The sequence below is a fragment of the Phocoena phocoena genome, chromosome 18 (assembly GCF_963924675.1).
Source record: "Phocoena phocoena chromosome 18, mPhoPho1.1, whole genome shotgun sequence".
NCBI classification, from domain to species: domain Eukaryota; kingdom Metazoa; phylum Chordata; class Mammalia; order Artiodactyla; family Phocoenidae; genus Phocoena; species Phocoena phocoena.
In genome coordinates, this window is record NC_089236.1 from 24,305,877 (window position 1) to 24,331,733 (window position 25,857).

General features: G+C 37.9%; 1 protein-coding gene across 2 annotated transcripts in view; it reads right to left on the reverse strand.

Annotated features, from left to right (window-relative positions):
* The window catches only part of DGKH (diacylglycerol kinase eta), a 163,572-nt gene that overhangs the window by 198 nt on the left and 137,517 nt on the right, over nt 1–25,857 (reverse strand). For both annotated transcript variants that reach the window (XM_065895810.1, XM_065895811.1), the window contains 9 exons: nt 25,755–25,851; nt 19,781–19,888; nt 17,627–17,740; nt 17,241–17,375; nt 15,902–16,065; nt 11,623–11,728; nt 10,521–10,613; nt 7,600–7,719; nt 6,311–6,419 (listed from right to left, as the gene is read on the reverse strand). In XM_065895810.1, coding sequence (XP_065751882.1) covers nt 6,311–6,419; nt 7,600–7,719; nt 10,521–10,613; nt 11,623–11,728; nt 15,902–16,065; nt 17,241–17,375; nt 17,627–17,740; nt 19,781–19,888; nt 25,755–25,851 — 1,046 coding nt within the window. The remainder of the gene's footprint in view (nt 1–6,310; nt 6,420–7,599; nt 7,720–10,520; nt 10,614–11,622; nt 11,729–15,901; nt 16,066–17,240; nt 17,376–17,626; nt 17,741–19,780; nt 19,889–25,754; nt 25,852–25,857) is intronic.

Consider the following 25,857-nt stretch of genomic DNA (forward strand, 5'->3'; position numbering starts at 1 on the left):
TTCAATGATTTAGGAAGTAAAAGTTAGAAAAGTAAGTTTATAAAACCAAAAAAACCCTGACATTAAAAAATTGCCGACCAGTAAAAAAATCACATCTTACACAACTCTTAAATGTAACATTCTCATAAGTTATACACAAGGGCAATTCTTTAAGAGTCAAAATTACTTCCTCTTTTTTCTTCTTCTTTTTTTTTTTGCTTTAAAAAACACAGGTCCGGGCTTCCCTGGTGGCGCAGTGGTTGAGAGTCCGCCTGCCGATGCAGGGGACGCGGGTTTGTGCCCCGGCCCGGGAGGATCCCACATGCCGCGGAGCGGCTGGGCCCGTGAACCATGGCCGCTGAGCCTGAGCGTCCGGAGCCTGTGCTCCGCAACGGGAGAGGCCACAACAGTGAGAGGCCCGCGTACCGAAATAAAACCCCAAAAAAACACAGGTCCTTTTGTGATCTCTGAAAGAAGTGCCATGTGACACCAGGGTATCCACAATTAGTCTTAAAACAGCTATACATTTCCTTGCTAAAATATTAAACTTACAAGTGAGGCCTGATCCTCAGGGAAGACTCCAGTGCCCATGACCTAAATGTGGAATCCAAATGCATTTGAACTTGCATTTAGAGCCTTTGATTTGAGTGAAATATTTAAATATTCCTTATACTTTGTAATGTATAAGTATAAACAATTACATAAACATTGGTATGTATCTGTGGGTTGATGCTTTTCCTCAAAACACTTTTGACTCCTTCCCCTCAGAATTCTTGTTTCTTAAAGGACTATCTTCCTAAAAAAGAACCAAGGAGCCAATGTTTAGTTTTCAGAAATGAATGGTGATTTCAGAGTATGCAGCACAGAGCAGGAGCTTGGCGAACAAATACCTGTTGCAGTGATAAATGAGACCCATCCAAGATAGCCACAGTATGCACTGTCTGAAAAACTAAAAGAGATGGCGAAGGCCTCCCTATAGCTTCTTTAAGCGTAACGGGCATAATCAATTTGTGTGAAGTCAGACAACTTCTTCACAAAACAAAGAGTGTGAAATATTTGAAAACTAGGAAAAAGATGACTTTCAAAGCAGCCTAGAAAATATAAGGCACCACAAGATTATTTGTCTGAGAAGATACACGCACACACGCGCGCACGCTCTCTCTCCCATATAGTTTATGATCTCCTTGAATTCTATAGCAGCAACGCTACTGACGATTCTGAATCCTTCTGGAAAATACTCCTTCCACAGCCAGTGCTCTTTCTGAGCTTGAGATAATGTCAGGGTAACATTTTTACAATATTTAACTGACCCTGAAAAATATTTGCTCATATGATACCAGGTCATCCGCAATTAGTCTTTAAGGCAACTACACATTTCCTGAGTGTGTGCTAAAACAGCAAACTTGAAAGCAAGGCCAAACCCTACAGGAAGATAGAAAGGCAGATGCATTTAGATTCTTTGATTTGAGTGGCATATTTTAATGTTCTTTATACTTTGTGATAACATAGTTATCTGATTAAGAAATATCTTTAATATTAAATATTTTATTTTAGGCCATGTGCCCACTGTATTCTCAAGAATAAAAACTTCTTTGAGAGATGCAGACTCTACCCAGAATTATTATTTTGGTGTCTCGAGATGAATGTTTTCCCTAGAGTTACACTAACTTCTTAGCTATATTTTCTTTAGTTTGAGTTCAATACATTCACATCTTCTAGGAGTTAGGCTGTGATAAAGTTATGCCATGATGTTATGTATTTATTTTTATCATATTCTTTAGTGTTGACTTTTTCTTTCTTTGGATGAATAGCTTTAACTTTGCAGAGGCATGCTTTGTAGATACTGTTATCCTTCTACGCACACATATACAACTTTCCAAATGGAGAAAACAAAAAACCAACCAAACAAAACCCCTGTGTCTTTACCATTTGCTTTGTTACCCCTCACTTTTTCCTTCTGCCTTCTAGGAGGTAAAATAATGCAATCAGTTTATTTGTCTGTTAAAACACATTAGCGACAGTTCCCCTTTCCCACCTTTAGACTGTCACATTGCTACCTCTAGTTGTTTTGATGATAGGGAAGTAACACCTGAGCCAAGATCTGAGCAGAGTTAGCCAGGTGACGGGGAGGGGGGAAGCATACCATAGGAGGGTACACCCTTAAGGTGAGAGAGGTCAGTATTTTTAAACAAATGAAATAGGGCCAGGGTGGAAGGGTATATAGCCCAGCAAGGGCCAGTATTCCATAGCAGGTTGACTATATAGGCAGACCTTGTAGGCCTCCCATAGATGCGAGTCTTTATTCTAACTGAAATGGGAAGCCACTAAAAGGTTTTAAGCAGAAAAGTGATACACCTGATGTTAAAATGTCACTGTGCAATGTGGATAATGGACGAGAGAGGGCACGAGTAGCAATGTGAGGGCCAGTTAGGAAGCTACTGACCTTACACAGGCAAGAGGAAGGACTGTGGAAAGGAGAAAGAGAAATGTATGGAGATTAAAGTCAAACTTTGTGATGGGTTTAATGAGTTAGGGGGGAAACGATAAGAAAAAGGAAGGTGCTAAATACGACCTTGGGTTTCTCTAGCTCACATCCCTGAGTTGCTAAGATGTAGAGCACTGGAGAAGGGGCAGAATGGGAGTAGGACAGGAGAGTAGAAGTTTGGTGTGGACACGTTAAGATTGACATCCTGTGTGATGGCCAAGTAGCAAGTAGAGTTGGTGATATGATCCTAAAGTTTACAAATGAGGTCACAACCTTGTGAACCACTGATATATTCAGACAGTATTCGAAGCAATGGGAATGGACAAGATTATCTAGGGAGTAGGTAACCCTTCACCAACATTAAGAGACTTTCCTCTGAAAGGTCTGCTCCCCCGTACAGCTATAACCGCAGAGCACAAGGAGAGCTCGTTCTCTAGCTCGGTTTTGTTCCACTGAAGGCTCTTTCTGTAAAATTACTTTCCTTTCCCATTGCCCCACACCCTGTTTTAGAACCAAAAGAGTTAAAATGGACTATGTCAATAAAACTTCTAAAAGAAGTTTTAAAGGAAAGAATGTAATTTGCATAAAAAATACAAACAACAAAAAAGTCTCATGAAAAACTAAATAGAAATTTTACTAACATAATTCTTAATCAGCAGCTCCTTTGTACTCTTATTTTTTTTCCAGCCAGGTCCTATCAGTCTAACTTTGACTTTTCTGTGTGAGCTTTGTTTTTTCACTCTGCAAATAACTGCTTCACTCACTGTGTGTGTATGTTTATATATGTTTGTATGTACATATATGTAACATATACATGTCTATTTATATACACACACAGCCTTTTCCTTGAACATATGACTATTCACGGCAAATGGAATGCAAGCTTCTAGAGGGCAGATGCCACCTAGAGAAGCTGGCATAATATATTAATCAGTAGCTAGTCAATAAATATTGCTGCCTGCCAAGGATATCAGAAGCTACACAAATATGTTCCATGGAATGATCCTCTACATTTATTTTTTGGTGTATTCAAGTGTTGAAGTCAATTTTTACTTTATGAATTGTAACACTATATATTTTGCTATGTTCCAGATTTGGTACTCTCAACTAAGATGATCAGTTAATCTATTATTTTATTATTATTCTGGCTAAAAATGTTTAGGTATAAGTGGTGTCTACTTTGGATGTGCTAAAACTTTATGACCCTGCTTTATAAAAATCTATACTTTAGGTTACCCATCACGGGGTCAAAGATCTCTGCTAACGTATTTGTAGATAAAGGCACAACCGTTCATGAATTTATTAGGAATTTACTGTCTCATAATTCTACGCATTGTAGAACCTGGTCTACAGGAAAGGAATCAATCCAACAAATGTTGAAGGCTTTGTCACTTGCTTATGAATCAGTCTTGGAATTTTTAAATGGCAGCGTGGGGTAAGAAAATATAACATTACAAAATCCTACTTCTAACCCTGGGACAGAATATGCTTCTTTGGCCATTTCTACGGTCGAGTCTCCACCCAAAGGATAAAAGGGAATTTGCTGCAGACCATGAATTAATACTTTTCATTCCCTGTCATAAAAGACAAATAGGCTTTGGGCTGCCTTCTAGCAAAAACAAGGCATAATTTTTACTTCATTTACTAAAGAAAATAATAAATTTATTTTTGAGAAGAATACAATTTTAATAATAAGTCGTGGAAAGGAGATTTGAATTTATTTGTCTAGTTGTTCACGTGACCTCTGAAAGCTCAATTTTGAAACACAACCAAATCATAGGATTCCAAGTAGCCACTGCTGTAAGTCTCTCATCTAGTTCCATATATTAGAAAGGCTTTGTTATTGGTATTTTGAATTAATTTTTAGTTGTTAACCTTTATTAGATATTTTCAGCAACAAATATCACCTTTCACGTTGATCCAAAAAAATGAGCTGATGGAAATATGATCCATTTGGAAATATTAGCACAGGAGCAGCCATACCAATGGATGCAGAGAAAACTTACTAAGTTCATGCTAAGCTTTAGCTATAACAGTCAATGATTTTGACAGAAAAATATTGCTGACATTCTTGTTTCAAAATGCATACCAGGAACTCAGACCACAGGACAATGCATATTAGATGACTGCACGTTTGCATAACATAAGCCAAGCTATAAGCACAGAACAGAACAGCACAGGAGAAAGGAGTCTGTTTTGCAAGAAAAATTTTAAGAGCAGAAGTAGCACAAAGGAAATACCTTAAGATCTCGCCTTTCCAGATGCAAGAGTTCAGCCCCTCTGATGTCATGACGGATGAAGATTTCTTTGTACTCTCCCAAATTGAGCAGATCCAGCCAAGCAGCAACTTCCTCTGTGCCCCATTTCTGAACTACCAAAGTTAAGAGCAAAACCCCCTTAATTTCTACATGCTCAATGCATTACAAAGCACAGGTTGGCCAAAGAAGATGCGAAACAGAGTACAGCGGCAGTGCTGGCAAAGGGAAAGGTTCAAGGTATTGTCTCAACAAAACTGCAATTCCACTTTTTCCCATGCAAGTTTCAGACTATCAGTCAACACAAGGATCTGACTCTACAAGGACATTCACTGCAGCGCACCTGTGCCTTTCTCTTTAGCTCAATTTCCTCCTTAAAGCCATGCAAACTGCACAGTATGTATAAAAAATGTATTTCTCATGATTAGGATCAGTAGTACAAGGTCTAAATAAGCTCTGATGATTTCCTTAAGGACCAGATATGAAACTTATTATAGTTTAATTAGCTACAAATGCTAATTAAAATTTAAAATCTGACACAGGGTACAATTTTACACAGATTTCTGCTTCAGGTCTTGCTGACTTCAAGTACTGCCTTTATTGGTTTTGATGATTACCATTATTGATAATTATAGCAATAAATGTATTGTTAAATCAATTTAATGTCATCTAAAAACTGTCAACACCGCTTTCTAAGATTAGTTGGGTTGTTATTTTACAGTATGTACAATCACTCTTTTATACATTTTACCCAACACTGATTAGCTTAATAAAAGTCTCCTTGTTTGCCACATTTGGTTTTAAAATGCCCTTCAATAGCTGCTTTACGATTGTCAAAAATAAGGTTATGTATCACTTTTCAAAATGAGATGGCTAACTCAGAAGAGTTACAAAATGATTTGATTATGAAAGGCACCTACCATCATATACACAGAACTTGAAGGTCTTTAGCAGGAGTACAGCATTAAATTTAATCTCTAAGGAAAGGTGGAAAGGGAACTTGAAAGAATACCCAAGAGAGAGTTTAATCTTTGCTTGAGAATACAAGTGTCACAGTGGACTGTCATTACTGAGGGGCTGAAATGGCATCGTAAGTCCTTAAAAGAGAAGGAAGAGAATATATAACTTGAGGTGGAAAATATATCTAGCAAGTTAAAGGAGTAAACGAAAGTTTCTACGTTCCATTTATCAAAATGATATAGATTTTGCACAGTGAAGAAGGAAAACGAGTTACAAGCCTTGAATTACTGTTAGCAAGACGAAGACCCATCTAACAGACATGCTGACATTCACTCAGCAAAGTAGAAGCAAATCAGCAACCACCTTGTTAACTGCATGACTACAGACTCCTACTTTGGATTTATTTTAGGTGTGATATGACTTTTTTATTATGGTAAAGTGAACATAAAATGAAATTCACCATTTTAACCATTTTATAGTGTACAGTTCAGTGGTATTTAGTACATTCATAACATGTTGCAATAATCACCACTCTCTAGTCTCAGATCACTTTCATCCCCTCGGTGATAGCACCTCAATACGTTATTTTTTTCATAATGTTATCCTTTCCCTTCCCGTGTGGATCACCTACCAGCCTGTGAACTTGTCTTCTGCTTCTGAACCTTTTCCTTTTTGAATTTGGGCACAATACGAAATACTGTGCTTCTGCTGTTTCTCTTGGTGCAATCCATGGGGGGCTCCTGTTCGAGTCGAGCAAGAAGAGAATTTTCTCAGGATATTAAGAGAAGAAAACCCCGCTCTGATAGCACATATAACATAGATGTAAGTTATCCACACGAAATAGTGTTGAAGTGATAACTTCTTCCCCAAAAGTTCATGATGTTACGTACTCCTGAAAAGGTACCAATTCCCATAAGATGCCTTTGTTCACATAAAAGCTTTTTCTCGTTGGTTCAAGAAAAGTGCATCTGAAAGTAGTCTCCCCTGACCTGTGGTTTCCCTTTCCGCGGTTTCTGTTGCCTGCGGTCAACCACGGTCTGAAAATACTACATGGAAAATTCCAGAAATAAACAATTCATAAATTTTAAGTTGTGCACCGTTCTGAGTAGTATGATGAAATCGTGAGCCATCCTGATCTATCCCGTGTGGGATGTGAATTATCCCTTTGTCCAGCGTATCCCATCTGTTGGTCACTTAGTAGCCATCTGAGTTATCAGATCAACTGTCGTGGTAGCACAGCGCTTGTGTTCCAGTCCCACTTATTTTACTTAATAAGGGCCCCGAGGCACAAGAGTAGTGAAGCTGGCAATTCAGATATGCCAAAAAGGAGCTGTAAAATTGCTTCCTTTAATGAAAAGCTGAAAGTTCTCAACTTAATAAGGGAAGAGAAAAATCGTATGCTGAGCTTGCTAAGACCTACAGTAAGAACGAATCTTCTGTCTGTGAAATTGTGAAGAAGGAGAAAGAAATTCATGCTAGTTTTGCTGTTGCATCTCAAACTGCAAAGGTTATAGCCACAGTGCATGAGAAGTGCTTAGCTGATATGGAAAAGGCATTGCATTTGTACAATAAGATATTTTGAGAGAGAGAGAGAGACCACATTCACATAACTTTTATTACAGTATAGTTATAATTGTTCTATTTTATTATTCGTTACTGTTGTTCATCTCTTACTGTGCCTAATTTATAAATTAAACTTTATCTTAGATACGTATGTATAGGGAAAAACATAGTATATATAGGGTTCAGTACTCCTCTGAGGTCCACTGGGGGTCTTGGAACGTACTTCCTGCAGATCAGGGAGGACGACTATATTCAAAATGTATTTTCCCCTGAACAACTCTTTTTCAAAGGATGCATTCAAATTCTATTGTCACAAAGCGTACACATTTATAAAGAAACACGACAAATTTTACATACCTCATCCTCATTTGGGTGTAAGATATAATAAAGCCAAGGGATCTCTGTTAATTTCTGTAGCTCCACCTCCACGGAATGCAAGGCATTGGATACCCGCTCTTCATGTGGAGATTCCAACTGCTATTTGACCAGCAGATTAAAAACAAAATAAAACAAGCCTCAGTGACCAACCTCAAATAGAATAAATTATTTTACTGACACTGAACATCCTCATCTCTTATCAGACAAGGCTAGACTGTTGCTGGTTTTAATAAAAAAGAATATGGAAAAAAGAACAAATTATTTTATACTGAGTTCAGTTAAGCAAATCTGAATAGATTTATTCCTTACTTCCCAAAGATGATATAAGTAGCTAGTGTGACTTTAATAATTTCACAGAGAAAAGCATTACTTATGGTGATGTTTTTTCTATGTAAATCCAACCCTCCTCCCTTCCTATCCATGCATCCATCCGCCCATTCTGCCGGCTTGCACTAGGGAGTAATCCCATTAATCTACTTCTTTGTGACAAAAATCATTCTGATTTACATAGGTCGCTGTGTGAACAAAAAATAATATTTTAAATTGGTCAAAAATATGTCATATAATAAGAACTGCCTGGCACAAAAATCCTCTGGATAATGAAAATAACAGGTTAAAAAAAGACCCACGGATCTCAGAAAAATTTGTGACAAAAAGTTGTTGTACAAATCAGGGCAAAGCAAAAAGCTAAATGGCTTGTAACCTGGAAGAGGGCTAGCAAACTTTAAAGAGAATTTAACTGGTCACCTATTATCCACCCATTTGAAGCAGTTATTAAAAGTCACTTACAAATTCAGTAAATGAATAAAGGTGAAACAAACACTGTTAGGTGCAGAATTGAAAGGGAGGTGACTGAATTCTAGTCCTGGCCTTTTTACTAACTATGCAACCAAGGGAAGATGAACTGATTTCAGGGGTCTTAAGTTTCCTTCTCAATAAATAGTAGAAAGCGACTACACACTTTCTAAGATCTCTTCCAGCTAATCAATACTTTTATAAACTACTTTAAAATTGTAGAGTACCTACATATAGGTTCACAGAATTTTAAGCTGAAATTTCAGAGAGCATATTACTGTTATTTATTAGGGACATTATTTTTCCCCCTCTGTTATTCAAGGGATCTAGCATTTCTAGAAGTTAATAAAATTATGGAGATTTTCCACCAGGTCAAATAAAATTTACCACTTTCCTTTAATCTAAGAATATATGTCTTACAAAATTGATAAAATGGTTATTGCATATTCGTTCTACAAGCAAAATGAAGAATATAACTTAGCTGCTCTCAAACACGACTGACTATTTTGATATCAATATTGCCAAATATTAAAAAAAAATTCAAACCAAACATCCATATTTGACAATGACAGAAGAGTTAAAAGTAGAGGGGAATCCTTATATATTAACATAATATAATTGATTAATATTAACCAAGTAACATTTAATGGGTACTTTCAGTGTAGAGAGCTAAAATACAGAGTAAGTTATGCTTTTAGTTCTCGTCAATCAGAAATTATCTTAAATGTATTTCAAATAACATGAAAAAAATACATGTCCTTCATCCAATAATTGGGACCAAGGTCACAGCTCACTGGCTTTCCTATAGGACTAATTTTAGAAGAGCAGCAAGAATTCAGGTGAATAATAGAAGTGCCAAGAATAGCCAAGAAGATTTTCCCATTGGTTTTATCAGAAGAGATATTCAATGTTTCTTCCTAAAAATTTCTCTTCACGACCATAGCAGAGGCAGCCACCTCTGGCCCCAAGGAAGTTATACTTGAGTTTCCCTCGGAGGTGGGTAAAACCAATGGACTTCATGCAGCCTTTAAGCTTCTCTTCTAAGAGCAAAGGATGCTCCAAGGGTGATACATTTTACTCTGGACTCCAGTCAAGCAGATATTCCAACCAATCACTTACAGTTGGCTAGGCTATGGAACACACCTCTCATTCTTCCACTGTGCCAGATACTATGACTTTTATTCTCACTTTTATTTAGATGTATAAAATTTCCCAAGAAACAGATAAAATTACAGTAAAGGGAAATGTTTTCAGATCATCACCTATCAATTAATCAAAATTGTTACAAGGAAGAAAACAATAGCTAATGTATCAGGCCTTCTACAGTGACAACAGCATGTGTGAATAACCTACAATGGAACACTAGGTGGCGAAAAGACCCAACGTACTAGAACATTTCAAGGGTGAGGGAAGAAAGGCTGATTAGTAAAGGACTGTGGGCAAACCAGACAGAAAATCTATGGATTCCTAGCACTTAGGCCTGAGGTCCATGAACTTGCGGTCTGATTCAGACTTGGCTGCAACTTGATTTCCAACACCAATCTTGAGTTAACCTACGAAGAGGTTTAGTTCTTGAAATTTAGTTCTTGAAACATGGAATCTAGAAAGCATCATCTAAGCAAATCTAGAAAATAACAATCATATTTCAAATGTTAATTCCGGGAACACAACTCATGACTTCCTCTACTTTTCTGCATTAATGGGTTAATGAGTCCCTAGGGAATGTCTACCACTCTCTGTAAAGTTCAAGATTCTCAAAGCTGACTGGGGGGAACCTATGTATGCATATGGCTGATTCACTTCGTTGTACAACAGAAACTAACACAGTATTGTGAAGCAATTATACTCCAATAAGGATCTATTAAAAAAAAAAAAAAAACAAAACCACGATGAGGGGAAATCTCTACTCCTGTTAGCCTAAAGTGTAACTCCCAGGTGTAGCCATAGATTTTCTTGAAGGCAAAAGCTAGGTAAAAAGGAAGCTCTAGGGATGGAGGCCGGAGGCTGCTTGTGCATTAGAATCTGATGAATGCATGCTCCCTAATGAACACAAGAACCATACATTTATCATCATTCTGATGTTATCCACCATTTCTTTTCCTTACCAAAGGAACCCTGCCAACTAGTAAAGACTCTGTTTCATTATACAGGGCCTTCACATTGATGGCTATTTCAGTGGCAGTGTCTCTCGTAAGACTCTAGGAAAAAAAAAAAAAACAACACAACATCAAAGACAAGTAGTTCTGTATTAAATTGGGATTCAATCATCGGCGAGTACTTTACACTTTACTCTTCCGATTTAAATTCACATCGCAAATACTTTAAAAAGTCTACCAAAATTCTATGGTAATTGCAAAATTTCACACTCACATTCCTTAGCATGATTACCTCTTCTAATTCTGTGAGCACAGAGCCAGAAGAATGCACTGACTATAGTGAATACACCCAGGACCACATCTCCTACACACGAACATGTATATGCTGGCGACAACAGACACATATTCCCACAAGAATTAAGTCAAAGAAAATTATGTCTTAAAAGGGACATTATCTGATCATAATTAATTCTATCCATTGAGTATTACTCTCCATAGTTCCAACCGGATTGATTTTTAGATTTTAATAATCTTGAGGACTCACACTTATTTGTATAATAACTTAGGTAAATCAACTGAATAACTGAAAGGGTAAAAATAATGTTACCAGTTTTCTCTAGGCCATACATCACATTTCATCACATTTATATTCTATCCACTCTATTGTTAACTTCTACATTAGAAAATTAACTAAATTTACTGATTTAGTAAAACAAAATGGAGAATAATTTCAGTGGACAACCTCAAAAATGCATGAACAGCTCTAGTTAAATGCATGATATCTAGGCTTGCCCTATATGAAGGTGCAGGGGAGAAGGTAAGAAAGAGGAATGGTAGTACTTAAAAAGAGAAGGAGCACAAGGAAGATGGGAAGGTGACAAGTGATGGAAAGTGAAATAGAAAAAAAGGAAGCAAATTAAAGAGTAGGAATGGAAACACAGCAGAAAAGGAAAATAAAGAAAAACCTGGCCACAAGTGAATGATAAGCTTCTGGCTGAGATGCGTATAGACTAGTATTATGTTCTTTCAAAGGATGTGGCACATTTTGTATCAAGCTACATGTGGAACACCAAAAAATCTGCAGAATGGGCATTTACCATTGGCTCCTCACCTCTGGGAAGCGTGGGTTGGCTTTGTTCAGTGCGTGGGAGCATGCATTCACTGCGTGCGCCAGCTCTTGCTCCAAAAGACAGTGGATGGTGGCTGCATCACAAATCCTGAAAGCAAAAACGCGGCAAATGGGCTTCCCTGGTGGCGCAGTGGTTGAGAGTCCGCCTGCCGATGCAGGGGACGTGGGTTCGTGCCCCGGTCCAGGAAGATCCCACATGCTGCGGAGCGGCTGGGCCCGTGAGCCATGGCCGCTGAGCCTGCGCGTCCGGAGTCTGTGCTCCGCAACGGGAGAGGCCACAACAGTGAGAGGCCCGCGTACCGCAAAAAAAAAAAAAAAAATTTAAAAAAGGTCATGAAAGGAAATTTATTTAATAACTGCTCGATTATGAATGGCATGGGGGTAGATTTACAAAATTCAAACCCTATTGCAACAAAAAATACTAACCCCAAATCTTTTATATAAAAAAAGTTAGGGGGCTTCCCTGGTGGCGCAGTGGTTGAGAGTCCGCCTGCTGATGCAGGGGACACGGGTTCGTGCCCCGGTCTGGGGGGATCCCACATGCCGCGGAGCGGCTTGGCCCCTGAGCCATGGCCGCTGAGCCTGTGCGTCCGGAGTCTGTGCTACGCAACGGGAGAGGCCACAACAGTGAGAGGCCCGCATACCGCAAAAAAAAAAAAAAAAAAAAAAAAAAAAAAAAAAGTTAGACCTAGAATCAGAGATAAGCATATTGAGGTGTTATTTGGAAGAAGAGGGCATAGTAACATTTCATTTTGCTGTATCACTGGAAAGTTGACAGGGGTCCCAAATGTAGAGCGTAGACACATCTTTTATTCACTGAAACTTCAACCAGGCACAAATACAACAGATTAGGGGAAAAACATTGCCACGTATATCTTCTATATGCTAAGTGCTTTATATTCATTATCTAATTTAATATTCACAACTTAAAAGGTAGCTGTGGTTACCTTTCTCCACTTTATAGATGAAGACATTGAGGCTCAGAAAGATTTAGTATGTGATACTAAATCACACACTAAATCACGTACAGTGATAGAGCCAGGATTTGAATTTACGTCTATCCAACGCCAAAGCCTGTAGTGCCACTGTCCTTTGGAGTATAAACCTTCAAGAACAGTCCTAGAATGACACGATTCTGGAGGCAATGAGGCCAAGAAGAAAAAGGAGGAGAGAGACTTCCAGGTGGTCCAATGGTAAAGAATTCGCCTCCCAATGCAGGGGACACGGGTTCGATCCCTGGTTGGGGAACTAAGATCCCACATGCCACGGGGCAACTAAGCCCACGTGCCACAACTACTGAGCTCGGGAGCCTCAATGAGAGAGCCCATGTGCTGCAAACTACAGAGCCCATGAGCCACAACTAGAGAGAGAAAAAAAAATCCCGCATGCCACAACTAGAGAGAAGCCTAAGCGCCACAATGAAGAGCCCGTGCGCTGCAACTAAGACCTGACACAGCCAAAAAAATAAAAAGGAGGAGAAGTCCTACTGATTGCTAGAAAATGATGTAAGCTTTACAGGTGACAAGAAGGTAAGACTATCCTAATCCTTTTGCTTCTAACATCTTCAAGGAAAATGGTCTTCAATCTGGAAAGGGAAGAACAAAAGAAGAGACAGAAGCCCCACATGGCTGAATCAAGAGTTTAATTCTTAAGGATCATACGTTGATATCCAAGGCATAAAGGAACTTGCAAATGTCACCTAAGCATCCTTACCAATAACGTTGAGAAATCATGAAGAGGTTATTAATAAGAAGAACAGAGATAGATAAATGTTATTCTAATTTTCAAAGAAAAAGAAAGTTGTAAATCAACTTCAGATTAACATTTTCAACTGCTAACTGAATCTCCTCCTAGGTATTTCTAATGTAACTGAAAGTCTGTAAGTCCAATATGGAACCCATAATTTTCCCTCTCAAAATCTGTTCCTCTTCCTGAATACTATGGCTTCATCAAAGGCAACTTAGTCTAACCAGCCATTCACTAGAAACCTTAGGATCATCCTGAACATGCCTGTGTACCAACTTTAGACCCTAACCTATCTTAAATCCGTCTTCTCCTTCCCACCTCTACTGCCTCAGTCCATTGTTTCCTAACAGGACCATTCTGACAGGGTTCACCCTTGCCCCAGCTTTGCTGTTCTGTGAACAGTGCTTCACATTGCTTCCAGAAACATCCTGATAAAGATCTGCGCCCCGCCCCCCACCGCTGCTCAACTCTCTGTCCACATTCTCCACACTCTCAAATATACCATGTTAACATTTCAGTCACTCCAAACACCCTGAGATTTCCTACAAGTACCATGCACTCACACTCCTCTGGGTTTTATTACCCAGGCTGGCTCCCATTCTTAGATTACTCCTTCTCTTATTCTTCTTTCAAGACTAGGCTGAGAAGTCACTTCCTCCGGGCAGGCCTCCCTCACTGCCTCTGGCCTCCTCTGGGCATCCACAGTGCCCACTGTGTGACCTGTGACAGATCTTTGCCCACACGTCTCCCTCCTACTACTCTGCCAGCAAATTATGAAGAGGGACTGCAGTCATCGTGGCATCCCAGTGCCTAATATGATGGTTGGCACACAGAAGAGGCTCAAAATTATTTGTTGAATATTGAATGAATATATTGTGAAAATTAATGAGTGATCCTGATTTTCATCATTTGCAAAATTTATAAAGAGATATGGGGAATCAAACTAGGTAGACCAAAAGCAAATCTGGTCAACCTTCACTTTTTTTTCTTTCTTAAATTTATTTATTTATTTATTTATTTTTGGCTGCATTGGGTCTTCATTGCTGTGTGTGGGCTTTCTCTAGTTGTGGCGAGCAGGGGCTACTCTTCATTGCGGTGCGTGGGCTTCTCATTGTGGTGGCTTCTCTTGTTGCAGAGCATGGGCTCTAGGCGTGACGGCTTCAGTAGGTGTGGCACGTGGGCTCAATAGTTGTGGCATGCGGGCTCAGTAGTTGTGGCTCATGGACTTAGTTGCTCTGTGGCATCTTCCTGGACCAGAGCTCGAACCTGCATCCCCTGCATCGGCAGGCGGGTTCTTAAAACCACTGCACCACCAGGGAAGCCCCTTTCCTTCTTTTCTATTTCAACATTTTGATCAGTGACCAGGTGAAGGTGTGGGAAAAATATAAGAGTGACTATTCTCAGAACACTGAATACACCAGACATGCTGTGGTAATAAGCACTTCACATGGTGGGTCTCACTTAACCTTCATAGCGACCTGGTCAGGCAGCTTGTATCCCCATTTGGTAGATAAGATTTAGGTGAGGAGGAGATAAGAAACTTGCCCACCGTCCCTCCTCCCCCCTGAAGTCTGCCCCTGGTCATAGTGATTTTTAGCCGTTTTGCATTCACAGAACTTATTATTTTTATCTTCTCTTTCTGTCTCCTAAAATTAATTTCTGTGGTCTCACAAACTCTGTGATACATCTGCCAGAAACTGATTCTTGGACTCTTCCCACGTTCACCCCCTGACTTTTTTTGGGTTTTTTTTTGCATGGTTAATGTTTGCATTTCCTTCTACCTCCCATAAACACTTAGTAATTATGAGGCACCATATAAGTGAGTAGTATAAAGATTATGTGTAAACTGGGGAAATAATAATGGAAGGGTTTTATATATAATATATATAAATTATATATATATATATATATATATATATATATATATAAAACACGACAGGGTTCATTAGGCGAGTTCTCCATCGTGTTTCAGGAAGTCAGAGATCTGGCCTGTGGAGAACACAGGTCTGTGCACATGTGTGTTGGAGGGGAGCTGATGAAAAAATACTGAATACTAAGGCATAAATGAGGCAGCAAATGAAGAAGGAGGGTAAAGGCATCCCTTCTAGATACCCCAAACAACTTCAGTGATGTATTAAAACTACAAAAACCAGGCTTTCCTGGTGGTGCAGTGGTTAAGAATCCACCTGCCAATGCGGGGGACATGGGTTTAAGCCCTGGTCCGGGAAGATCCCACATGCTGCAGAGCAACTAAGCCCGTGTGCCACAACTGAAGCCCGTGCACCTAGAGCCCGTGCTCTGCAATAAGAGAAGCCACCGCAATGAGAAGCCTGCGCACCACAACGAAGAGCAGCCCCCGCTCACCGCAACTAGAGAAAGCCCGTGCGCGGCAACGAAGACCCAACGCAGCCAAAAATAAATAAAAATAAATAAATTTATTAAAAAAAAATACAAATATCAAAATTGGCCAAGACCAGCATTCTCACAGCTCCCAAGGTTCACAGGACTTCAGTACCTGGTGATGAGTTCCTCTGCGGCCTGTGAGCACAGCTGCATCTGAGACACCTCTTCTGTCGCCAGGTCAACTGCATGCTGGATGTACAAATGCGTTCGAAGAACTGGTTTACCAGAATCACACTTCTGCTTATCTTCCCAAGATTTCAGAGTGCTTTCAAAGGCCTATTTAAAATCAATATTGCAATGAATTGTTAGTTTAGAGCTCCGAGGCCCAAATAAATGTGCATTTAGATAGTACATGAATGACTTTGAAATTACTATCGTTTTCCCTAATCTAACACCTCATTAAATCTGTCATAAGTATAAAAAAGATATTTTAAAGTTCTCTAGTGGATTGCAACTAATAAAAAGTAATGTAATTGATGACGATGATTATATGACTGAAAAGTTTTAAAAAAAGATAGCTTCAATTGATGCTTCAATATTTACTATTACATGCGTAACAGACAGGATGGATATTGCAGCCTTATTTGTTATGTGTGTGGTCTTAATTAAGAATACATATTCTGGGGAGTTCCCTGGTGGTGCAGTGGTTAAGAATCCGCCTGCCAATACAGGGGACAGGGGTTTGATCCCTGGTCCAGGAAGATCCCACATGCCATGGAGCAACTAAGCCCACATGCTGCAACTACTGAGCCCACCCGCTGCAACTACTGAAGCTTGTGTGCCTAGAGCGCCAAGAGCCCGTGCTCTGCAACAAGAGAAGCCACCGCAATGAGAAGCCTGCACACCACAATGAAGAGTAGTCCCCGCTCGCTGCAACTAGAGAAAGCCCGCGCACAGCAACAAAGACCCAACGCGGCCAAAAATAAAATATAATTTAAAAAAAATACAGATTTTGGAAAAGGCAAAACTATAAAGACAGTAAAAAGATGGGGTTGCCAGGGTTGGGATAAGGGAGGATGGGTAGGTGGAGGACAAGTGATTGTACGTTTGTCAAAACCTACAGAATGTAGAACACAAAGAGTAATGTAAACTACTATTTTAGTTAATAATAATGTATCAATAGTGGCTCATCAGCTGTAATAAATGTACCACACTAAAAGCAAGATGTTAAGGGGAACATACTAGGGGAATATAATAGGGGAATAGGAGGTGAGGAGGTATTTGGGAATGGAATCAGAATTCTCTGTAGTTTCGGCTCAATTTTCCTCTAAACCTAAAAAAATAAGCTAATTATTTTAAGAACTAAATAAATATTTGTTCATATTTTAAAGCACGATCTAAATGTCAGACTTAAGAGACAATTTAAATCTTTTCCCTTGGTTTCTATTTTTCAAAACAATTTAAGATGTTTTTTAAAGGAAAATTTAGAAGAATGTTTTTTTGTTACATACCCTGTCCCTTGTGAGCATCTGAGCTCTGTTTTTGTGCACAATTTTGATAATCCCTGGAGGCTGAACCCATGCTTCGCCATCCACCTGCACTGGGACTCCCTCATCACCAAATATAGTGATTTTTACTGTACGGCACTGAAATAAAACAAGTTATTTTAGAGTACAAATCATCCTGAGAAGCTGACACTCAGTCTTGTATTCACACTTGACTTTTAATCCCTTCTGTGGAATGTAATATTATGCTTTTCCACTTAGGATAACACGGCGACAACTGACATGACAAGAAAGTCCATTATTTTACAGATGAATATACAGTGTAGGAGTCATTTGGAATAGCTTTCTCAGTGGCCCAAGTAGTGAAGTCAGGTTTGAGTAGAGAAACCAACCTGGGCTATTCGATGGTGCTGCAGTTTAATGACCCTTGAAACTGCCATTTGCACGCTATCAAATATTGCAACGACTTCCAGGATCTTGTCATCAAATGATGGTGCAGCAAATATCTGAAAGAAAAACACTTCCATTGATAAAGTTAAGGTTTAGGTGAAGCGGCACTTCAAACAACGTAAACTCTGCAACAGACGTATTTTTAAAAACTTATAAAAACCATTAGCAGAAAGGTAAGTAAATATTATTATGAAATGATAACCCAAGGACAAAAAATAAATCACTGAACATAGCTTAAAATAAACAAACACAATAAAAATGTTTTAAAACCCACACAGATAAAATACTCCATGCCCCTTTTATAAAGCACTCGTAGGACCAATGAACTAATATATTTCCAAATAATTCATCTTGATATAAGATGTATTAAATACCTGTTCACACTAACTCAGATATCTTGATACAATGATGCATGCAACTTTAGGAAACTTTCAAGTTTCAAAAGGTGATGCAGATTTCATAAAGTTAAAGCTAATGAACATGCAAATTATGATCCAATTCACTTGATATGTTCTAAGGGAAATCTTTCAAGGTGTTACAAGCAATATGCGTATGTGCTTTATATCTACAACAACTTTTCAGCGCATTTGAGAACATGAAAAGAAATCTCAAAGGATGAAAACACGTGGGCTTACTTTGCTTTGATGCTAAATGCATTTTCACAAAATCAACTTAACCTAAAAATTTTCAATTTCAGATGCATTACTTTGTTCCTTTTATGTCCTCTTTTACTATAACATAAATGATTGTGCCTCTGAAAAAATATTCAGTATAAAGTAGTATCATAATTAAAATTTTTACTGAAAATATCAGGACACAAATTTGAGAACTTTTCGCTATCAGACTGCTTGGTTTTAAACCCTGTCTCTTCTACTTATGAACTGCGTGAACTTTGTGTCAGTTTCTTCACTGATAAAATTTAGATAAAAATTGAGGGTAGTAAGTTATGAATGTGAAGCTCTCAGAATCCTGTCTGCCTATCTTTATTTATCTTAATCTCACTGATTTCTTCTCCTTAGAATATTTAAGAGTGATGATGGGCTGACAATTGGTTGCTAATTTAAATTTTTATACTCCAATAGGATTGGAATATATTCACATTATGAAAATTAAAAATACTTTCCAATTTATTTTATACTTTAATCCCTGCCTGCACATTTAAGAGCCCTGAGAAATTTGTTCAGTGGAACCACTACATCATGAGCTTCAAGTCAAAGAGCTTATCATTCAGTGTATGTGACTCTTCAAAGACCATGGTAAACTTCTCATTTTTATTGTTATACATACTTTCATAATTGTGCCTTCTCTCATTATCTTTAGGACAAATGCATATCTTTTTTTTTTTGGTGCGTGGGCTTCTCATCGCGGTGGCTTCTCTTGTTGTGAAGCACGGGCTCTAGGTATGCAGGCTTCAGTAGTCGCAGCATGCAGGCTCAGTAGTTGCAGCACGCAGGCTCTAGAGCACGCGGGCCTCAGTAGTTGTGGAGCATGGGCTTAGCTGCTCTAAGGCATGTGGGATCTTCCCAGACCAGGGCTTGAACCCGTGTCCCCTGCATTAGCAGGCGGATTCTTAACCACTGCGTCACCAGGGAAGTCCCTAGAACAAATGCATTTCTTAGGTTGTGTTTTTTCTTTTTTAATACAGGAAAGTATAAAAACAAAAATAGCCCTAAACCTCAATGGCCAAATGAGCCCTTTGACATTTCTAAAAATTAGAAAAATAATAATAATATAAATCTGGAAAATTAAAGGTATAGAAAGGTATTTTGGTAGGCAGAATAATATTCTCCTCCCTGCCGTCCAAAATGGCCATGTCCTAATCCCTGGAACCTGTGAATGTTACCTTACATGGCAAAAGAGACTTTGCAGATGTGATTAAATTAGGGACCTTGAGATGGGGAGATTATGTTGGATGATCTGGGTAGGCCCAGTGTAATCACAAAGATTCTTAGAAGTGGAAGAGGGAGGCAGAAGAAGAGATCAGAGTAAAGCAACGTGACAAGGACTCAACCACCTTTGTTGGCTTTGAAGATGGAGGAAGGGACCATGAACCAAGGAATGTGGGCAGCTTCTAGAAAGAGCAAGGAAATACTTACATCATCTTCTTTGGTTCCGCCCCAAAAGTTAGTGCCTCCGGCGTAGCTGGGAATGTTCAACACTGCTATCCCTTGCAGACTGGGGAGAGGAATATACTGCCCATCACACTGTAAGGTCAAAAGCTTAGAGGTCAGATAAAAAGAGCAAAACCACAAGTTTGGAAGATACTAGAATACCAATGACAAAGGACGATGGAGGAAGGTTTGTGCATAATGTGTGCTTTCCTGTAAATATATTCCTCCACATTACCTTTAACTTACTGTTTTAATTTAAAATTTTTTAAAGGGTAAATAATTATAGCCGAAGTTGTTACAGAAAACCAAATTGAAAAAAATGTTTTACAAAACAACCGAAGTGTCCACTGACAGATGAATAGATTAAAAACGTGTGATATTATAAACTTCTGATATATATATAAATGGACTATTATTCAACGATGAAATACAAGGAAATCTTGCCATTTTCAACAACATGGATTGGCTTGAGGGCATTATGCTTAGTGAAATAAGTTAGATAGAAAAAAACAAATACTGTATGATCTCACTTATATGTGGAATCTAAAAACAAAGCAAACAAACAAGTAAAATTAAGCTAGATACAGAGAACAGCTTGATGGTTGCCAGGGGCAAGGGGGTAAGGGGTGGGCAAAATGGGTGAAGGGAATCAAAAGTACAAACTTCTAGTTATAAGATAAATAGGTCATTGAAATGTAAAGTACAGCATGGCGACCATAGTTAATACTCTGTTGAATATGTGAAGGTTGCTAAGAAAATGGATCTTAAAAGTTCTCATCACAGGAAAAAAAATTCTGTAACTGTGTACGGTGAAACTTATTAACTAGACTTATTGTGGTGATCATTTTGTAATACAGATAAAATACTGAATCATTATCCTGTACAGCTGAAACTAATGTAATGTTGTATGTCAATTATACATCAAAAAAAGAAAACAAATGTTTTACCTCTTCTTTCCTCCAAAATCAGGCAGTACTTTTCATGAGTCTCTCCCAAGTCACTTAAGATATTCTTAATTGTATCATAGTTATTTTGTTCTTACTTTAAACATTGAAAGCAGGCTCTTTGAGGGTAAACTCTGGCTCCTAACCATCTCACCTAGCACCTCTCACACTCTCTGGTAGTTTGCTTGTGCTCTGTAACTAACTGGTGACTAGCTGAACTCAAGACTGAGCTTTTTAAGGAAAAAACATGCATGTCGGAAAGCACTTTACACTCCATGCCTTCTAATTAATCACGTAAATGAAAAGGAATTACCACTTAACTTAAAAGAAACATACAATATCACATAGCTGGCAAAGTAATTACATATGACATATGAGTAAATTCTTACCAAATAGAAGGTTTAAGCCTTCGTTTTTAAGAGAGGAGTTTGCAGATGTCATACTTAAAACAGATGCTATATTTTCATTAAGTAATTCCCAAATTTAAAAATAACATAATTTTAGAAAAATTGCATTTTAATGCCCAATGAAAATTATCTTCAACCTTTAGAACAAATGAGAATCTGGTCTGAACCCACTTTTCAAGTATTTTAAATAACTGAGAATACTTCCTAACACTAACCCTTACAGGTGTTTTTACAACCTTTCTTTTCTTTTACATAAAAACACATTCAAAGGTCCACACTGTATCTGGGCACCTAGGGCCATTCCTGACATATAACTGGTGATCAATGTGTATTTGTTAAATGAAAATATTTAGTGGAATAATAAACGTTTTTCTGAACCCAGAAATTGAACAAATATCTTTGTGTGCTTTAGAAAAAAGTCATATGGCTAACAAAGGAAATGGAAAATATGCTATCTCTGTAAATATAAAAGGCATATTTAAAAAAAAATTCAGAGCAGTCCTTAAAGGTTTTATAATGGATACACTATTTGCAAGCATAATATGGAAAAAGATGAAAGCTGTCAGAAGTTCCACATACTTTGCTGAGTTTAATATATATGCATTAGGCAAAACACCCATGGTTAAGAGCTTAATATCCATTTCATAGAGTCCCATAGGGAAAAAGGAGCAGTACATATTCAATAAATTAAGGTCACCTGACTCAACTGTTTCTCTCATATTTGGGAGTAACTTCAGTACTGTTACATTCTTTTATAATCTTCTCTATCTCCCCACATTTCCACTTGTGGTTCATAATGTGGCAAAATGCTTTAAAACTGCAGCTACACTTTTTTTTTTTCTGATTAGTGTCTGCTTTTTCTGCTCCTTTCACTAGGCAATGTGGTGTAGTGGGAAGATAGTGGGCCCGTTTTGAATTCTGTCTTTATTTGGGCAAGAGCCTTAAACTTTCAGAGCCTCATTTTGCCATACCTTGTCCATATAGTGTGGCCAATAAGGTAAGGGACAGGAAAGCATCTAAGACACATAGTAAGGAGTCAGTAAATGTCTTTCTTCAGTCACAATTACGAATTAATATTTTATGGGGAAAAAACATTGGAGTTGAAACTTTGGCTTCTCCAGTTACCAACTGTTTGATTTTAGTTGGGCAAGTGACTTCATGCTTCTGAAATAACTAATAATACCTGCCTCATAAAGAATGAAAATAACTACCTCATAAAGTTTAAGAATTAAAGGTGATTTGTATTGATAGGAAGCATTTAGGAAACTTCAATTATTATGACTTAAAATATAGCTATAATAATTATTATTGAATGAACTAAACAAAGATAGAAAGTACTATTATATAACAAGCCAAATTTAACAAATTATGGAGACATGTTATGAGATTATGGAAATATGTGAAATTACAAAAAACATGAAGTAAAAAACATGAATTAACTATTTGTTACCATGTATTTCATTATAGATTACAGGTGAACATTGTTTTTTTCTTTCATGTATCTTAGTATTTAAAGGACTCAAAACAGTATTTGATCATTATTTCACTTAAAAAACAGAACAAGCTGTGAGATACATGTAAATTAGGTATATCTGGACCAAAAAGTCATCCTTAAGAAAAAAATTTGAATCTTAACGACAGTTTTCATTCATAGGTCAAAGGTGTTTCTACTCTAAAATTAGGAAAATTTGATGTTACAATGTTATTCTGCATTTCTGGCATTCCCATGATTGTAGAGAGGATTATAAACCTTACTCAAATGTTCTAAAACTCCGGTATGTATCAGATTCACAGTTGATGTGGCTTGAAAACAGGGTTTATATTTGCATAACTCGTTTCAGTTTAAACTGTGATTTCTTGAACATTAGGTCGATGAACTATGATTCTGCACAAAAGCATTATTTTGTCCGTTTTGCAGATGGAGAAACCAAGGTTAAAGTCTTTCTTCTGCACAAAGTCAAGACACGACTTCTTCCATACAACACAACAGGGAAAGGAAAACTTCTGAGCAAAAAGTTAAGAGTTTGTTTTGCTAACAACTGGCACCTGGTGAAAGGGACCTTTCTGGGCAGAGTTTCCCAAGCCTTGGGTCTTCTTCTCTACCTTTATCCCAAGGGATCCGGCATCAGGGAAATGAATTTTTAAACAACGGACCTTCCATAGTCCTCAGGGGTAGCAGGTGTTTTGTTTGTTTATTTTTAACTCTGTCAAAGAATTCTCTAACTTTTCTACTTTACCTTTGGTGTATATTAACATGCTTTCATTTATCTTGTTTTACTAAATTTACTTTCCTTTTCATCATTCAACATAAACTTCTATGTTAAATGTTAATGTTTCATTTGTGGATAGATTCAGATAGATTGAGGGGTCTGTTAACTGGAATGGTAAAAACTTATTTCTTATGGTCAGCAACCTCTGAAATTTAGCATTGCACTCAATTATAAATGTAGATAGCAATCCACATATTAGCAATACCCCTGACATCATCACCATTAGAAACAGATGTTTTCTATTATATTACAGATGTTTCAGATATCTCTTAAGATCTCTGTTAATCATTACTTCAAAAGTATGGTACTTATTATATATGCTGTTAGAGGTTTGTCATTTTATGTGGCAATGAAGAAACACATATAATACTCTATAACACTTTAAAAAATATTTCGTTAATTTATTTCAATATTATTTTCTTTTGTATGTATATATATTTAACTAATGCTTTAAAAATAATATTCTGAGAAGGGGTCCATAGTTTCACTAGCATGCCAAAGGGGTCCACAGCTCAAAAAAGTGTTAAGAACCTCTGTTAAATGGAGATTACAAAACAGCTGTGTAGGGTATTGTTCAGAATTTGGACCACCAATAAAAAAAGACAGAAGTAGTATTTCTGCAGAGCTGAAGGCTCTTCCAGAAATAAAGGCAATGGAGTCATTCTGAATCCAGATAGTTCCCTAAATCTTAAAGATGCCCAGCTATGGGTCTTGATCACAGCACTTAACAAATTAGGGTAAAATGATCATCTGCCTATTTCCTTCTCAAGTCAGGGCCAGGAACTGTGCAAGACAACGGGGATAACAAAGATGAACACAACTTCCTACCTGTCCTTAAGGAGAGTGTGGCCGACTAGGGGATGTCAATAAAGAAAATGAACGATTACACTACAATCCATAGGCAAGAACCCAAGTTGAGTGACAGATGGGGCTGCCAAGGATAGTGTTTACTAAGTGTGAGCCTTCCTCATTTTGTACCTTTTCAACCAGTAACATCTATCTTAATTTTACAAGCAATGATAAATCAAACCAGCTGATCATGTAGTTATGCTGTAGAGTGGAAGGTAGAACAGGCTTATCTTTACTAGGACATTTAGTTGATCATGAATGAGCCAGGCACCTCTTGATAGTCTGCGTTCCACTATCAAGATAACACCTAAAACAAAAACGTCCTGTTTAATACACTGAGTTGTCAACTTAAGATGTGCACACCTTTCTGTATGCAGTCTATACCTCAATTTAAAATATCTAGTTATAAAAAGATACAAGATAGGAAAGACATGCTTATCAGCATAAACAGTGAGCCCTGGATCAAAGGTGAAAGAAAATAACATTCTAAGAAAGCAGCAGACTTTTCAGAGTCATGTCCCCAATTTTCTTTTTCCTGTTAATCAGAGATTAAATAACTTTTGCTGTCCTTAATTTACTATTTAAATTAGTTTAAAAATACTAAAAAGTTTAAATGCTCAAAATCTCTTTTCATTTAAGTAACTTGTTAGAGATAATTAAAACAAAAAATACATTTAAATTAAAAGGTTCTATTTACTATGATATTTTGAGGGATCTGTGAAACTTCAGGCATTATAGAATTGGGTCAGAATTTGGAAAATTAAAATGGAAAAATCTGTTTAAAATGCTATCCTGGGGACTTCCCTGGCGGTCCAGTGGTTAAGACTTCGCCTTCCAATGCAGGGGGTGGAGGTTTGATCCCTGGTCAGGGAGCTAAGATCCCACATGCCTCTTGGCCAAAAAACCAGAACATAAAAAACAGAAGCAATTGGGCTTCCCTGGTGGCGCAGTGGTTGAGAGTCTGCCTGCCGATGCAGAGGACACAGGTTTGGGAAGATCCCACATGCCGCGGAGCAGCTAAGCCTGTGAGCCATGGACGCTGAGCCTGTGCGTCCAGAGCCTGTGCTCCGCAACGGGAGAGGCCACAACAGTGAGAGGCCCGCGTACCACAAAAAAAAAAAAACAAAAAAAAAAAAACCAGAGCAATATTGTAACAAATTCAATAAAGACTTTAAAAATGGTCCACATCAAAAAACATCTTAAAAACAATGCTATCCCATATATATGTACTCCCATGGCCCTACCATTTCACAGAGCACCTCAATTCCACAGGAACATCTAAATTTCAGGATCTAATGACAATGGTAATTGTGTCACACATATCCAGTGTCTATATCTCCTTTGGTGTAAAGTTGATAACCACGTTTATTTTTTCTCCTCAAGTGTTTAAACACTATTCGAGAAACTGAGGCCAAATCAGCTCCACAAATAAATCTTTTTTTTTGAAAGTAAGATAATGTGAAATGCCTTTACTTCTAGATGAACTTACCTCAAGTTGAACTCTCTGTTCCAAATTCTTGTACGATCTCTGTAATAACTCCCGGGTTCCAAGGACTCCATACCACATCAAGTTTTTAGTTCGGCTCCTGAAA